The sequence below is a fragment of the Polypterus senegalus genome, chromosome 5, assembly GCF_016835505.1.
Source record: "Polypterus senegalus isolate Bchr_013 chromosome 5, ASM1683550v1, whole genome shotgun sequence".
NCBI classification, from domain to species: domain Eukaryota; kingdom Metazoa; phylum Chordata; class Cladistia; order Polypteriformes; family Polypteridae; genus Polypterus; species Polypterus senegalus.
Genome location: NC_053158.1, coordinates 200,907,327 through 200,922,782, shown reverse-complemented (window position 1 = coordinate 200,922,782; position 15,456 = coordinate 200,907,327). Strand labels below are relative to the sequence as shown.

At 41.1% G+C, this 15,456-nt stretch overlaps 1 protein-coding gene across 5 annotated transcripts in view; it reads left to right on the top strand.

Annotated features, from left to right (window-relative positions):
* The window catches only part of LOC120529808 (arf-GAP with SH3 domain, ANK repeat and PH domain-containing protein 1-like), a 347,163-nt gene that overhangs the window by 13,113 nt on the left and 318,594 nt on the right, over window positions 1–15,456 (top strand). For all 5 annotated transcript variants that reach the window (XM_039753980.1, XM_039753979.1, XM_039753978.1 and 2 more), the window contains exon 3: window positions 11,438–11,564. In XM_039753980.1, the coding sequence (XP_039609914.1) occupies window positions 11,438–11,564 (127 nt within the window). The remainder of the gene's footprint in view (window positions 1–11,437; window positions 11,565–15,456) is intronic.

The following is a 15,456-nucleotide window of genomic DNA, read 5'->3' as shown; positions in this document are numbered from 1 at the left end:
CCCCAACCACGAAACAATCCAGGACAAAACGAATAAGTACAGGTAACCCAACAGAAGGCAGGCAGAGAAACAGGAACTTGAAACACAGATTGCAAAAGCTTTTTTTTTTCTTTTGGTCACCGGCCCCCTTTTTAAAAGCAGTGCTGACATCCTTTAACTTCAACAGCTCCTGCACCCTCAGCAGAAGACCAATCAGAGCCACTGCAGGGACTGCTGGGAGTTGCAGTTTCAAATTCTATTGGCTACTTTTACCATCCCAAGATGCATTTTCCTCTATGGTTACTTCTTGTTTTCTCTACAGTGCAGTATTGCCACGAGAAAAAAACATAAAAAATTTTGGAGGATATTTGCGGTTTCCGCTAACAATTATTAGTTAGGTTCTAAGGAAAAATCCACAAATGACTGAGGCCACAAACCCTGAACCAGGGGGCCTAATATATATATATATATATATTGTGAAACAAGGTGGCCCGGACGCCATTTGCTCCATCACCCACGTTTATTTATACAATTATATTACAAAGTTAAGTGCACCGCCACCAAACCCCACAAAGTCTAGGCTCTCAATAGCCACTCTCTTCATACACAACACACTCGGGCCTCTCCTCGCCTCCTCTGCCATGACCTCATCCTCCTCCTCATCCGACACCAGCCTTGATTGCAGGCCGGTGGCTCCTTAAGTAGGTGGCTGATTGGTGACCACACCCAGCCACCTGCGACAGTACTCCCCAGCTAGCTGGGACCTTCCCGGGACCAGCGGACCATTCCGAGGACGAAGACGCCTCGGCTAAGCCGACACATTGCAGGGTAGGGCCCGAGCCTTTAAATAGAAAAACAAGTGGTGGGGACATTGCCCTGACGCAGCCCTCGGTTCGTCCGCTCAGCTGGGCTAACGTTCTCTGCTCCGATCGGCCCTCTGTTGCTCCCCAAGTCCACCTCCGCTGGGTTCTCCTCTGCCTCCGGAGAGGCTGGCCCTTCACGGGACGTGCACACCCAGCGACATGTCCTCCTATGTCGGAGGAACTGGCTTCCCCAAGCCGCTTCCTCCGCTTACTGGGACGCCGCGGCTTGGATCTGCTCATTGTAAGGCGCAGACCCGCCCGCTGGCGTCCGAGCTTTACGGGTCGGTCTCACCTACCTTCCCGCTGTACCTCTCCGTCCAGGAGCTCCTGCAGTCGCCGATCCTTTCTTGCCTGCGGCTCTCTACCCCACGCCACTGCCATCCCTCCTGAGTCCAGTGTCTCCGCCCGGAGGGCACATCGCTCAGCCGGCGGCGACAGCACAAGGCGCAGTTCTTTTCAAGGAGAGAGAAGCAGCCGGCGGTGGGCTTACCTTGTGAGTGGTTCCACCGACCGACTACTCTCTATAGGCCTTTCCCTGCGCCCACTCGAGTTTCCTGGGTGCACGGACGGTCATTCCCTGCTCGCCTTTGACCAACTTCTGGTGAGAGAACAGGACACGCTGTCCAATCCCGTGCCTGTATTGAGGAGGAATTTCTGGCTGGCCTTCTCGCACTCCTCTCTCACTGGAGAGCGTCTCTCTGGGCAGCTCCGCTGCTGCTGCGGCTTCCACAGCCCCAGTCTCACCTTCTCGGCAGCCCCCTTCCTGGGCTCCGCGTCGGTGGGCCGCCCCTTAATCACAAAGTCCTTCAATGGACCCCCAATGGTCCATACAGCACTTCGTTGCTGCGGGGTTGGGTGCACGCCACCCCTGCGGCACGTGGGTGGGTTCCCCTGTTGTGCCGGGCCTTTCACAGACAATTTCTGGAATGCAGGTCCCCACTTTGACCCAGGTGGAGCATCCTGCCGATTACGCCACTGTGAAACAAGGCGGCCCGGACACACACAGGCGGACGCCATTTGCTCCATCACCCACGTTTATTTATACAATTATATTACAAAGTTAAGTGCACCGCCACCAAACCCCACAAAGTCTAGGCTCTCAATAGCCACTCTCTTCATACACAACACACTCGGGCCTCTCCTCACCTCCTCTGCCACGACCTCGTCCTCCTCCTCACCCGACTCCAGCCTTGATTGCAGGGCGGCTCCTTAAGTAGGTGGCTAATTGGTGACCACACCCAGCCACCTGCGACTATATATATATATATATATATGTATGTAGATGTAGATATATATATATATATATATATATATATATGTATGTAGATATATATATATATATATATATATATATATATATATATATATATATATGTAGATATAGATATATTGTGAAAGATACAGCCAGACACACAATGAAGGTTTGGGGCAGCCACCCTTATAGTTTCCCTAGCTGCAAAAGGCTTTAAAGTACAGTACAATGTGTACTGGTTAGAGTCCAAAACAGAACTGTTTAAGAGTGAAGGATGAGGGGGTTTTATAGCTGGTTCACAGGAAGTGATGTCCTCAGGGCCGGGACAGGAAGGATTTCTCGTGTTTGGTCTGTGGAGAGAAAAGAGAGAGGTTCAGTGCACCCCACTGCCCCCTGGCCTGGCGTGGAATTGTTGTTTCCTGGCCCCTTTGGTTGACTCCCAAGTGCACGTGTATGAATATATATATACAGTCAAAGTAAAAAGTATGTGAACCCCTAGGTATTATCTATATTTATGTCTAATCCACATATAAAACATGGTTGTATCTTCATGTCAATCCCAATAATGAACAAACACACTCTCCTATAACTAAAGATACACAGATTTTCAGAGAATTTTTGACCATGTTGAATAAATCATTCAAACGGTGAAACTGAAGGTTGGAAAAAGTAAGTGAACGCGAAGGACTTTTTAAAAGCTCATTGCAGTCCGAATTTAGCACACCTGGAGTCCATTAAATGAAACGAGTTCAGCGTTGTGGCCTAGAATGACTCTGATTGATAAAAACCACTATAAAGTTTGAATTTGAGCTTTTGACAAGAAGCATAGCCAGATGGGAATCATGCCTCGCAAAAAAAAAGCTGTCTGAAGAGCTACGATGGAGAATTGTTAATCTACAGAAGGCTGGAAAGGGTTACAAAGTCATCTCAGAGATTTGAGATACTCATCAGTCTACTGTTAGGCAAGTTGTCTATAAATGGAGACAATTTGGTATTGTGGCTACTAGAAGTGGGCGCCCTGCCAAGATGACCCCAAGAGCACAACGCAAAGTCAGCAATGAGGTCAAGAAGAACCCTAGAGTGACAGCAAAGGACATTAGAACTGGCTAACATCTCTGTTCAGGAGTCAACTATACGCAAAACATTGAACAAGAAAGGAGTCCATGGTAGGACACCAAGAAGGAAGCCACTGCTATCAAAAAAGAACATTGCTGAACGCCTGAAGTTTGCGAGAGAGCACTTGGACACTCCACAACGGTAATGGGAAAATGTTTTGTGGAGTGATAAACCAAAATTGAGCTATTTGGGAGGAACAAGCAGAACTTTTTACTTGGTGTAAAAAGGACACTGTATATCAACATGAAAACATCATCCCTACAGTAAAGTATGGTGGAGGGAACATCGTGATTTGAGCCCGCTTTGCTGCAACAGGGCCTGGACAGTTTGCCATCATTGAGGGGAAAATGAATTCACAAGTTTATCAACAAATTTTCCCGGATAATGTGAGGGTGTCTGTCCGTCAACTTCTGCAACAGGACAATGAGCCCAAACATCGCAGCAAATCCACAGCACAGTGGCTTCAAAAGAACAAACTGCGCCTTTTGGAGTGGCCAGATCTCAATCTTATTGAGTGACTTGAAGACAGAGAGCCATACTCGGAAGACAACCAAAGAATATGGAAGAGTTAAGGCAGTTTTGCAGGGAAGAATGGGCTCAAATTCCCCCCACACGATGTGCAGGTCTGATTTGCAGTTACAGGAAGCCCCTGATTGAGGTCATTGCTACCAAAGGAGGGTCCACCAGTTATTAAATCCCAAGGTTCACTTACTTTTTCCATTACCACTGAGAATGTTGAATGCATTTGTAAAATAAAGACATGAAAGAGTAGAATCTTTTGTGTGTCATTGGCTTAAGCTCATGGTGTAGATCAGTACCTGTGACTTAGATGAAGATCAGATCACTTTTTATGACCAATTCATGCAGTAAACCAGATCATTCCAAACGGTTCACATACTTTTTACTTTGACTATATATTTATATTTATATATATATAAATGGGGGTTTTCTCTTTCAGGTGAGTCAAAAGACTTAGTACATAAAAACTAAAGTTTCAAAGTGTACAGAAGTAATTCATATGAACACAATAAATTAAAATGGTTTGCCCATAGGTGTCACTCTTGTACCTAAAAAAAAGAAACAGACCAAATCAATGAAACTTTAAATCCCACATTTTCAATCTAATGAAGTGTGGTTTACAGTACTTTGCGTGTAACATTTTATAACAGTAATTAGGATGACATCTCTTACAATGATGAAATGGAGAATAGATTGCATACAGGTATCAGTGTTCTCTGTTATGATTATACTGATAAATACAAACAGCATTGATATTAGACCTCGAATTCCAAGGCTGCCTGCTTGGCCATCATGGTGTAACACTAAATGAATTATCTGACCTTTTTGTACTCCAATTATAAAAGAAAAAATGTGGAAACAACTCAAATATATCCAGATAATGTAAGTCACCTTAGGTGAAGGGGCCTGTTAAATACAGTATGTACAATACATATAGTAATGGATAATCCAGTTCAGGAATGTGGGAGGTCAGAGCCTATCCTAGCAGCACTGGACACAGTGTCATGAATGAGGGGGCCTTCCATCAGAGTGCACACTCATGCAGTGGGCAGCTGGAATTGCCATCTAATCTAAACTGCACATGTTTGGGAATGTGGGAGGAAAACCAGAGCATTAGGAAGGAATCCCATACAGACAGAGGCTGACCGAATACCATGCAAATAATTGCTGGATGTGTAATTCGAATCTATGATACATCAACCTAAGTACTGTTGTAAAATGTTAAATTCAAAGTACTATAAATCAAATTTCATTAAATTTAAAAGTGCAAATTGGATGTTTTATTTATTGGGTCTTTTCATTTTTTAAGTAGAAGAGTGACGTCTATGGCAGGAACCAACTCTGCAGTAGGGTGCCCTGAAGTACCCATCCACATTTACTGATATAAGCCGAATTTGGATTTACTATTAAATAGATATAAAAAGTATGATACAGATAGGCACATATGAAAGTTAATATAAGATAAGTAGAAAGTTAGAGAAATAGTTATAAAACATGCCATGTGATTGAGAGATAAATATGAAATGCACTATATCAGGGTTTCTTAAACTATGGGTTGTGACCCTAACGCTGTTCTGGCAAGAGTCACTGTTGTATTTAATGAAAATGGATCACAGTGCGTCGCTGCTGGTTGATTAAACAATCAACATTTCTTTGACGATCGCTGGCGATTCTCCCGATTCTCCAAGGTGGATTCCACCCCGCCACTTTGACAAACAATTGGTGGTGATTCAGCAACGAGGACATCCCCCGTTTTGATGATTGGTGAAGTCATAGGCATTTCAATTCATTTGAATTGATTTTTCTCAAACTACTCGTTTTAAGTGAGTCGATTCTTTTGATTCATTTGATTAATTTTATGGGATCGCTTATACTGTAGATCACAGATATTTAATTCAATATTTCATACATTAGTTTCATATGTGTGTATATAAAAATATAATTAATGCTATTGCTTGTTAATTTAGTTTTAATTATCAATAAATATATTAATTAATATAATTTATATTTACTTAATATAAATATATATATTTAACATGATCATTCATTTGCTGTTGTCCTGTTTCCGCAGACATGAGAACACATTTAACATGCATAATTAAAATAAGATGTTACATTACAGAATCACAAGTGAATGAGAACTGTGCAACCTTTATTGATTTGAATCACATGGAAGAGAATCGTTAGATGATTCTCGTTTACTGGCTTCACAAATCAAATGAATAAGAATCACTAAAATGATTCTCAGATACTGACTCATTCACAGATCACATGAACAAGAATCATTAGACTCATTCTCTGGTACTGACTCCTTCACAAATCAAATGATTGAGAATTGTTAGGTGATTCTCGTTTACTGACTCGCTCATAAATTAAATGAATAAGAATTGTTCGATTCTCAGGTACTGACTTGTTCATGAATCAAATAGCAAGAATCGTTAGACTGATTCCCGGCTACCGATTCCTTCACAAATCAAATGAATGAGAATCGTTAAAGATGAGAATTGCAAAAATGATTCTCGGATACTGAGATACTCGGATATGTTCATTAATCAAATCAACGAGAATCGTTACACTGATTCTCAGGAACTGACTTGTTCATGAATCAAATGATGAGACACATTCTCGGGTACTGACTCCTTCACAAATTAAATGAATGAGAATCGTTAGGTGACTCATTTGCTGACTTGTTCACAAATCAGATAAATGAGAAGTGCAAAAATTATTCTTGGATACTGACTTTTTCATTAATCAAATGAACGAGAATCGTTGACTGATTCTCGGGTAGTGACTTGTTCATGAATCAAATAACTAGAGACCCACGAGTCAGGTGGCTGTTGCACATGCGCTATATACATCCACCAGTGGGCAGCGACAGTGAAACAGAAGATAATGACAATTAGTCATTTTGAGCTCCACTGAACCAATCTGTTCATGCACACAAATATGGTTCACTGAAAAGAGTCGTTCAAAAAGAAATGAATGTTCACAAATCGCCCATCATTAGTTCAGTGGTGATTCTCCAAGGGTGACACTTTCCCCTCCCCCAGACAATTGTCAGGACACTTAACAAGGAATGGGTCTTGAGGACACTAAGAGGGGTAAGACTGGGTTTGTGACAAAAAAACATTTAAGAAGCCCTGCACTATGTAATATAGAATGCCTGTAAAAATATCCCCATCTTTGGAAGTTTTCATGTTGTTTTTATTATGTAGTATTGAATAGCATTGGATTTAATTTGCCTTTTTGACACTGTCCAACAGAAAAAGACTCTTTAATATCAAAGTGAAAAAAGATCTTTGCCAAGTGGTCCAAATTACAAAACAAAAAATAATTGATCTCACCCCCTTCAATATGACAGCCCTAAATCCTCACTGGTTGAGCCAATTGGTTTTAGAAGTGACAGAATTGGTTCAGTGGAGATCACTTGATTGTAGTCTAAATGCACCTGAAGGTCAAGCTTGTGGGAAGTCAGTAGCAAAGAAGATTAAGAACACAACAAGCAACTCAGTGAAAAGGACAAGTCAAAATGAAGACAGTAAAATATCCAAGTTGTTCAATATTATGTTTAATTAATCATGAGGAAATGGAAACTGTATGGCAGAGCTGGAAATATGCCCAGTGTAGGCCATCAATGTAAAACCAAAGGAAATGAGTGAGGGAGACCACCAAGAGACCTCTGAGAACTTTGGAGAAGTTATAAGTTAGAGTCGAGCACATTTAAGAGACTGTGCAGACAAATGTTCTCTGAGTGTTTTACCAATTGCAGCTTTATGTGAGAGTGGAAAAGAGAAAAAACATATGGGACATCTCAGCAGAAGGGACATGGAAGACTTTGAAGTCAGCTGGAAGAAGATTCTATGGTCTGATGAGGCCAAAATCTAGCTATCTGGCCATTAGACTGAATGTCATATTTGTTGTTATGCCTTACACTGCAAATATGCAAAAAACACACCATCCCCACTGTGAGACATGCTGGTGGCACCTCTTCTGCATTTGGTCCAAGAAGGCTTAAAATCGTAAAATGAATACAGCAAAATACCTGAAAATCTTGATGGAAAACCTGGTGGACTCTGCAAGAAACCTGTGCCTTGGGAGAAAATTTGTTTTCCACCAAGACAACGAGGGAAAGATGGACAGGAATGGCTTCAAAACAATGTTAATGTCTTGGAGTGGCCAAGTCAGAGTCCAGTTCTCAATTAAGACGTTGTAGCTGCAGTTGAAAAAGTCTGTTCGCTCATGATCAACATGACACCTAACAGAGCTTAAGGAGTTTTGCAAAATAGAAAGTGGAAAAATGTCAGAGCTAATAGATAAAGAGAAACCTGTGCATAGACTCAAGTCTGTCACGTCTGCCAAAGGTGAATTATTTTGTGTTAAGAGGCCTCATAGGTCTCTTGGTGGCCTCCTTGATTAGTTGCCTTCTTTCCTGATTACTTAGTGGATGGTCTGCTGTGGTAGCAACTTGGGTATTCTCTTGTTTCCATTGCTTGACTTGTGCTTTCCAATCTTCTTTTCATGGACTGCCTTGTAGTGTTCCTGTGTCTTCAATGTGTAGGTTAGATCACCATACTGACTTACAACAAGTTGGACCTTCCAGATACAATCAACTGAAACCCCAGACAGGTGATCTCCATTGCATCAGTTCTGGGACAAAAACCAACTGACTGCACCAGTGAGGATTTAGAGATGTCACATACCTTCTGCAATCCATTATTTTATGTTTTATATTTATAATTAATTTAGACCACATTGTCACTTTGATATTAAAGAGTCCTTTTCCATTGATCAATGTCAGAAAAAGCTAAACTCACTGAGATTAAATGTTGTATAATAATATTTTTGTATAAGTACTGTAGTTATGAATGGCATTACAGGTACAGTAGATGAGATAGATAATTCTCAAGCAGTACAGTGTCACAGGAAATCTTAACAATTTATGATAGACAGGTGTCTTTGTAGCAAGCCGCAATGCACAAAATAACACCATTGATGCCAAAAAAGTATTAAAAATGGATTCTTCATCATCGCCATTTTATTTTCACAATTTTGATTCCACTTATTCTGATGACAGCTACAGTAAAAACACACTGAGTGAAGCCAATCAGGCCTTCCTGTCCACAGCAGCTTCTTCTTCAGGCATGTCCTGGTCAGGGTCATAAGTAGGGAGGGGGAGTCAGAGCCTAACCAGGAAGCATTGGCCTCAGTGCAGAAAGCAGTCTTGGACAACATGCATACCCACACTGGGTCAGTACAAAATTGCCAGTTAACTTAACAAAACATTCTTTCAAAATGGGTTGAAAACTGGAGTATTTGGAGAAAGACTCAGAGAGACATTGGGAGAGTGGGCAAGCTGCTGGGTATGGGCTGTGAACCCAGGACACTGAATCTGTGAATAGACCATTGTACCAGTACGAATTATTCAGCAGATATGTGTGAAGAAACACTGTGGGGGCTCCTTTATACCATTAGCAGTACTGTACATCTAAATAACGCCTCACTGGGACTGGGACTGCTCTTCTCATCTTTAGCCAAGTCAGAAATTTTCTTTGTGTTTAGTCTTTCTGATGTGTATTTGAGAGAGTTGTTGTTTGTTATAATGTTTGTTTATTTACTTAGTGAGCTTTGGTAAAAGCCAAATTTCCACCTGGGGACAAGTAAAGTTCTATCTATCTATCTATCTATCTATTATATAGTGCCTTTCACTCTATCTATCTATCTATCTATCTATGTAATACATAGTGTCTTTTATACCTATCTAGACCTTTAATATGTAGTGCCTTTCATGTCTATCTATCTATCTACTATTTATATATCTATCTATCCAATATGTAGTTCCTTTCATAGCTGTCCATCTAGCATATAGTGCCTTTCATGCTTATGTCTGTCTATCTATCTATGTAATATATAGTGTCTTTTATGCCTGTCTAAGTAGACATTTAATATGTAGTACCGTTCATATCTATCTATCTAATATATAATGGCTTTCATAACTGTCTATCTAGCATGTAGTGGCTTTCATGCTTATCTGTGTATGTGATATCTCTTACATAGAGGTCTTACATACCTATCTAGATATTTAATATGTAGTGCCTTTCATATCTGTCAATCTGTCTACTAAATAAAGCATTTCATATCTATCTATCTATGTGCATAATATATAGTGGATTTTGTACACGTCTAGCTGAATATATAACATGTAGTGCCTTTCATAGCTATCTATATAATATCTAATGCCTTTCATATATGTTTATCTAGATGTCTAATGTATAGTAACTTTCATATCTATTGATCTAGCTATCTAATGTATAGTACATTTTATCCCTGTCTGTCTAACATATACATAGTACCTTTCATGCTTGTCTATCTACTGTATGTATATACAGTATCAATCTAATGTCTAGTGTCTTTCATATCTATCAGTCTGTCTAATATATAGTGCCTTTCGTACCTGCCTATCTATCACATAGATAATGCCTTCATATCTATCAATCTGTCTAATATATAATGCCTTTCATATTTATCAGTGTGCTCTAGTAGTTAAGGCTTTGGATTTAAAACCCTGAGGTTGTGGGTTCAAATCCTGCTACTGACACAGTGTGATCCTGAGCAAGTCATTTGACCTGTCTGTGCTCTATCTGGAAACGCAAAAGCAATGTAACCAATTGTAACACAGATGTTGTAAGTCACCTTGGATAAAGGCATCAGCCAAATAAGTAAATGTAAATATATCTGTTTATTTATCTAATAATAAATAATCTAACCTTTCATATCTATTTATCTATCTACCTATTCATCTAATATATAGTGCCTTTCATACTTATCCATCTATCTAGCTATCTAATATATAGTGACTTCCATACCTATCTTTCTAGGTATGTCTTATATAGTGCCTGTCATATCTAGATAACTAGCTAATGTATACTGCTTTTTCTACCTGTGCTATCTGTCAGTCTCTATCTAAAATGTAGTTCCTTTCCTATCTATCATATACTGCATTTTCCATCTATCAATGCTGCCCCAGGCTAACTTTATCTTGTCATAATTGCGATAATGTAATACATTTAACGTTTTTTGTATATATTTTGCTCATGTAATGTATTGCTGAGGTGTGATAGACGTGCCGCCAGAGTAAAAGCTCCCTCAGAAGTAGTAAATACCAAAGCTCCCCACCTCCCACGCCAAGCTCGTGCTTGTGGCGGCAAGAGTAGCGCATTGTAAGTGACGCATGCGCAGAACTCTTCTCGTGGATGCGCGTGACTGGGCCGGGGAGAGAGAGAGAGAGAGGCCGGAGCGTGTCAGTGTCAGAGAGTCTCGACAGTCACCGGAGAAAAGAAAGGGGAAAACAGAGCTGGCAGTTCTGTCCGGCAGCGAGTGTCAATTTGAAGCAGCGCGTAATGAAGTGGAGGAAAGAGAAATAATACACTTTACCGGCTTAAAACGTCGATGTTTCAGAGGGTAGTACGGAACTGAGTCCCGGGAGGAGAGAGAAAAGACTAAGACGGCGAGAATTGAGAGCGCAGCTTTGCCTTCAGCAGCCTGACTGGATTAACAAAAAAAGTCGACTACGCAGATTGAAAACTCAGTCGGGAGTGGGGGTGGGGGCTAGGAGTCTAAATTGGCATTCTCCTTCTCCTGTTTGCCCTTTTTAATGATTTAAATATCCACTCTCTTTTCTGTCCTTTGATAACCCCCCTCCTTGGAAAAGGATGCCAGATCAGATCTCGGTGTCCGAGTTTCTATCCGAGACTACGGAGGATTACAACTCGCCGACCACCTCAAGCTTCACCACTCGGCTGCAGAGCTGCAGGAATACCATTAACGTGCTGGAAGAGGTAAGCAAGAAAAAAAGGAGGGCCTCGACTGCGCCTTGCTCAGCATCCCGGGAGGAGGAGGGAGTGATGGGGTTTGGGAGACACCGCGGAGTGCCAGCCGACCGGCCGCGCGGCATCTATCTTATGGGCTGCTGTTGCGGGATGCATGAATGGAGGGATCTGGGCGCCTCTCGTGGGATGTACACTTGATTTGTTATGCAATTCTGCACCACTGGGCACGAGCTGCGCGACGTGAGACCACACGTGTGCAGCTGGGAAAGCCGTTTCCTTTTCCTTTGCAAATGCGGCGGTTGCTTTGCGAAGGTCGCGCGTTGAAGGTAGCAAAGAAACGCAGCGCATCTCTCGGGCACGGTGGGCCTAGCGGTGTGCCCAAATGTCCGATCTGTGCATGTTACTGTTGTGTAAAGTGTGGACGAAATGGACTTCCCACCTTTAACGTGCATAGGCATTCTCTTTTGGCGTTGCCGGGGTTGTTTATGTTTCGTTTACAGTTGACTGGTTTAGATTGCGTCCTTTGGGTGGCACCATGGCATCCGATCGGTCATTTCCTTAAGTGTTGGATTTAGGCAAGCACGAGGCACATATTCTTTCAGCGTTAAAACCTATTTATTATGCTGTTGTAACTTGATCAGCATCCTGCAGACCGACAGCGGAAGCAACAAAGAATTACCTTGCCCCTCTCTAGTAACATCCAGCGGCTTTTAAATCCGTGAGCTGCCTTCTAGTTGCTGTTAACTGAAGTCGTCTACTCGTGATTTCCTTTTGTCGATCAATAACAATGGACTCTGGAGAGTTGCTGACAGTTGGTGTGCAGTTTTGAGATGGCTTATCATCCAAGAGATAATCAGAAAGGTCAAAGCTTCAGAGTTTCAGAATGGACTGGTGAAAAAATGGATGTTTGCTTGCGTTTGTCTGATTTGTATCTGTTCAAGTTATCCAATGTTTTTTTTTTTTCCCCAGTGTAGGATATTTTATTTAGATTTACAACAATTTACTTAGATAGTTTTATCCAAAGCAACTTATAAAAGAGAGGCTCAGTGTAATCGAGTAAACATCAGTCTGGGGGACTGTTTGGAAGCAACTGTTACAGGGCAAGGTCCAAAATTGATCATTGCATGTGGAAGAGCATGTTACAATTCATGTAATATTGACTAATATCAACTAGACAGAAATTCACAGAACAAGAGTCTTCAAACACATCTTAAACATATTCAGGGGAGTCAGAATTTTGAATGAAGGTGAGCAGCTTGTTCCACCTGCCAGGACATGGAAGAAGGTCTGGACTGAGATTTGAAACCACACAGAAGTGACATCACTCGGCAGACATGAGTGGTCAAGAAGGAGCACAAGACCTTAGAAGTGTCACCTTATACAGTATGTACAATAGGTGCTGACTCATTGACTACTTTAAGGATTTGAACTTAATATGAGCCACTATGAAACCAATGTGGTGATCTGAAAAGAGGAGTGGCATGTGTCTGCATCGGCTGGTTGAACACATGATGTGCCTCAGTGTTTTCAATCATCTGCAGCGGCTGGGTGATTTTGAATTGGTAGACAGAACCCTGGCAGATTTGATATGGCCTTTCACCCCAGAGAATTTCAAGAAGTCAAAGCTTCAGGTTTTAAGTATCAGCTGCCGAAATATTGTGTGTTTTCTTGCATCTGTTTGATATGTGTTAATTTCAGTTATACGATAGTCTTTTTGGTACAGGAGTCAGCTCTGGATGTTTTGAAATGGCTTATCATTCCAGAGAAAATGGAAGAAGTCCATGCTTCAGGTTTTTGGTATCAGTTGGCAAAAAATCTTGTGTTTTCTTGCGTGTGTCTGATTTGTATTGATTTAAGTTATAAAATGGTCTTTTTAGTACAGATGGAGGCTGGCTTATCATCCTGGAGAAAAATCAAGAAGTCAAAGCTTCAGGTTTTCAGTATCAGCTAATGAAAAATCATGGTTTTGTTGTATTAATTTAAGTTGTAAAATGGCCTTTGCAAACAGTGAAAGCTACCTTGGCAGCTTTGAGGTGGCTTATCACCCCAGCAGGTTTTTAGTATTAACCAGTGAAAAGTCAGGTCTTTCCTTACATTTGTCTTTTTGTTTTTAATCCATTTAATTAAAAAAATGGGCTTTTTCAGTACAGGGTATTTCGAAAGACGGAGGCTGCCCTGGCTGGCACCTTTGACATGGCTTATCACCCCACAGAAAATCAAGAAGTCAAAGCTTCAGATTTTCATTATCAGCTGGTTTGAAACCAGATGTTTATTTTCATGTGTCTGACTTTTGCCCATTTAAGATGTAAAATGGCCTTTCCAGTACAGGATATCGTGAAAGATGGAGGTGACCCTGGCGGACAGAAATCATTCCTGAACAGGATGCTAGTGTATTATAGAGCATTCACTGACACACAGCCATTTACCTCACTAGTTCAGATGGAGTGGAACAAAGTGAGGTTTTATATTCTGCCACCAACCCCCAAGTTTTTCCCTGCAAGTTGGAGGGCCTACATGCAGGGATAGATGCAGATTAGCGTCATACCCAGGATGGAGCAATTGCAGGTTAAGGGCCAACAGAGCAGAGTCCATTTTGGCATTTATTTAGATTCGAACTGGCAACCTTCCGATTGCCAGTACAAATCCCTAGCCTCAGAGCCACCACTCCGTCCATATCAATAGAGTGATGTCAAAATTGTTTCTCATTCTTGCAATGAAAAGCAGTCTGGATTTGACATAAAAGATAAGTACAAGTCACAAGTATACCATTTTACCTTTTGTTTCTGCATGCATATCTTATATAATTGTGGACAAATTTCTTGTTTGTGTTGCACTCCTTACGACAACTTCAGGTCAGCATTGGTAAATTAAAGTAGGCCAGCATGCTGCTATAGTGGTTAGAAGTGTCTTCTTGCAGCACCAGCGTTGTAAGTTAAATTCATGTTCAAGGACCGTTTCTTTGGATTGTGCATTTTCTCTGTTTCTCCCTGCTTGATTTTTCTGGTGGTCAAGTTACCCATGATATGAAGGTTAAGTTAAGTGGGGGGTGTGTGCTTTGGCAAGGATTGGTGCCTCGTACAAAGTTAATGCCTGACTTACACCTGATTCTGGGATAGGCCACTGCCCTCTGTGTCTCTGATCTAAAAGTAGAGGATATGAAGAATGGTGCAGTATTCCAAAAACATTCAAGATGCTCTGACGAGAACAGGCTTTTAAGCCCAACAAAGCTGCCATGCATTTGCACCTAATTCCTCCAAAACAACATCGAGTTTTGAATTTCTATGGAGTCCTACTGTACATCACACTACTTGGTAACTTATTCTAGGTGTCTGTAGGTCTCTGTAAATGTTTGTGTGAAGTTTACCCTTAGCAAGTGTCCAACTGTGTCCCCATGTTCTCTTTGAACTCCTTTTAAATGAACAGTCTTGATCCACTGGACTAACTTCCTGTCATAATTTTACATGGGCAAACCTATTTCTTCTTAGACATGGTATATGTGCATTTGCCATGTCAACTTGTATTCTAAAGTTAGGTATTTTCTCTAGATTTAAAAAAAAAAAAAAAAATCTTGCCCACACTGGTACTTTACAATGGAGGCTATGGGGCCTTACCAAATGCTTCAGTTTTTCAAGCCAAGACAGTTGTCGAATAGTGATATGTACCTTGTGATTACAAACGTATTGTAAAATACTTTATACATGTCATTTTTGAACAAAAAAAAACTATATTATGAGATTCAGACATTTTAACAGAAATCCAGCTGTGTCCAATAGCTCAGCATTTATTTAGTTTTGCTGTGCAACAGCCTTTTGCAACCCCAGGAAGTGGTTCATTTTCTAAAGACCAAATCACAATAAAATTTTTGTCTTGTGTAGTTGGTTTTGTTTTCTTTTCATTTCCA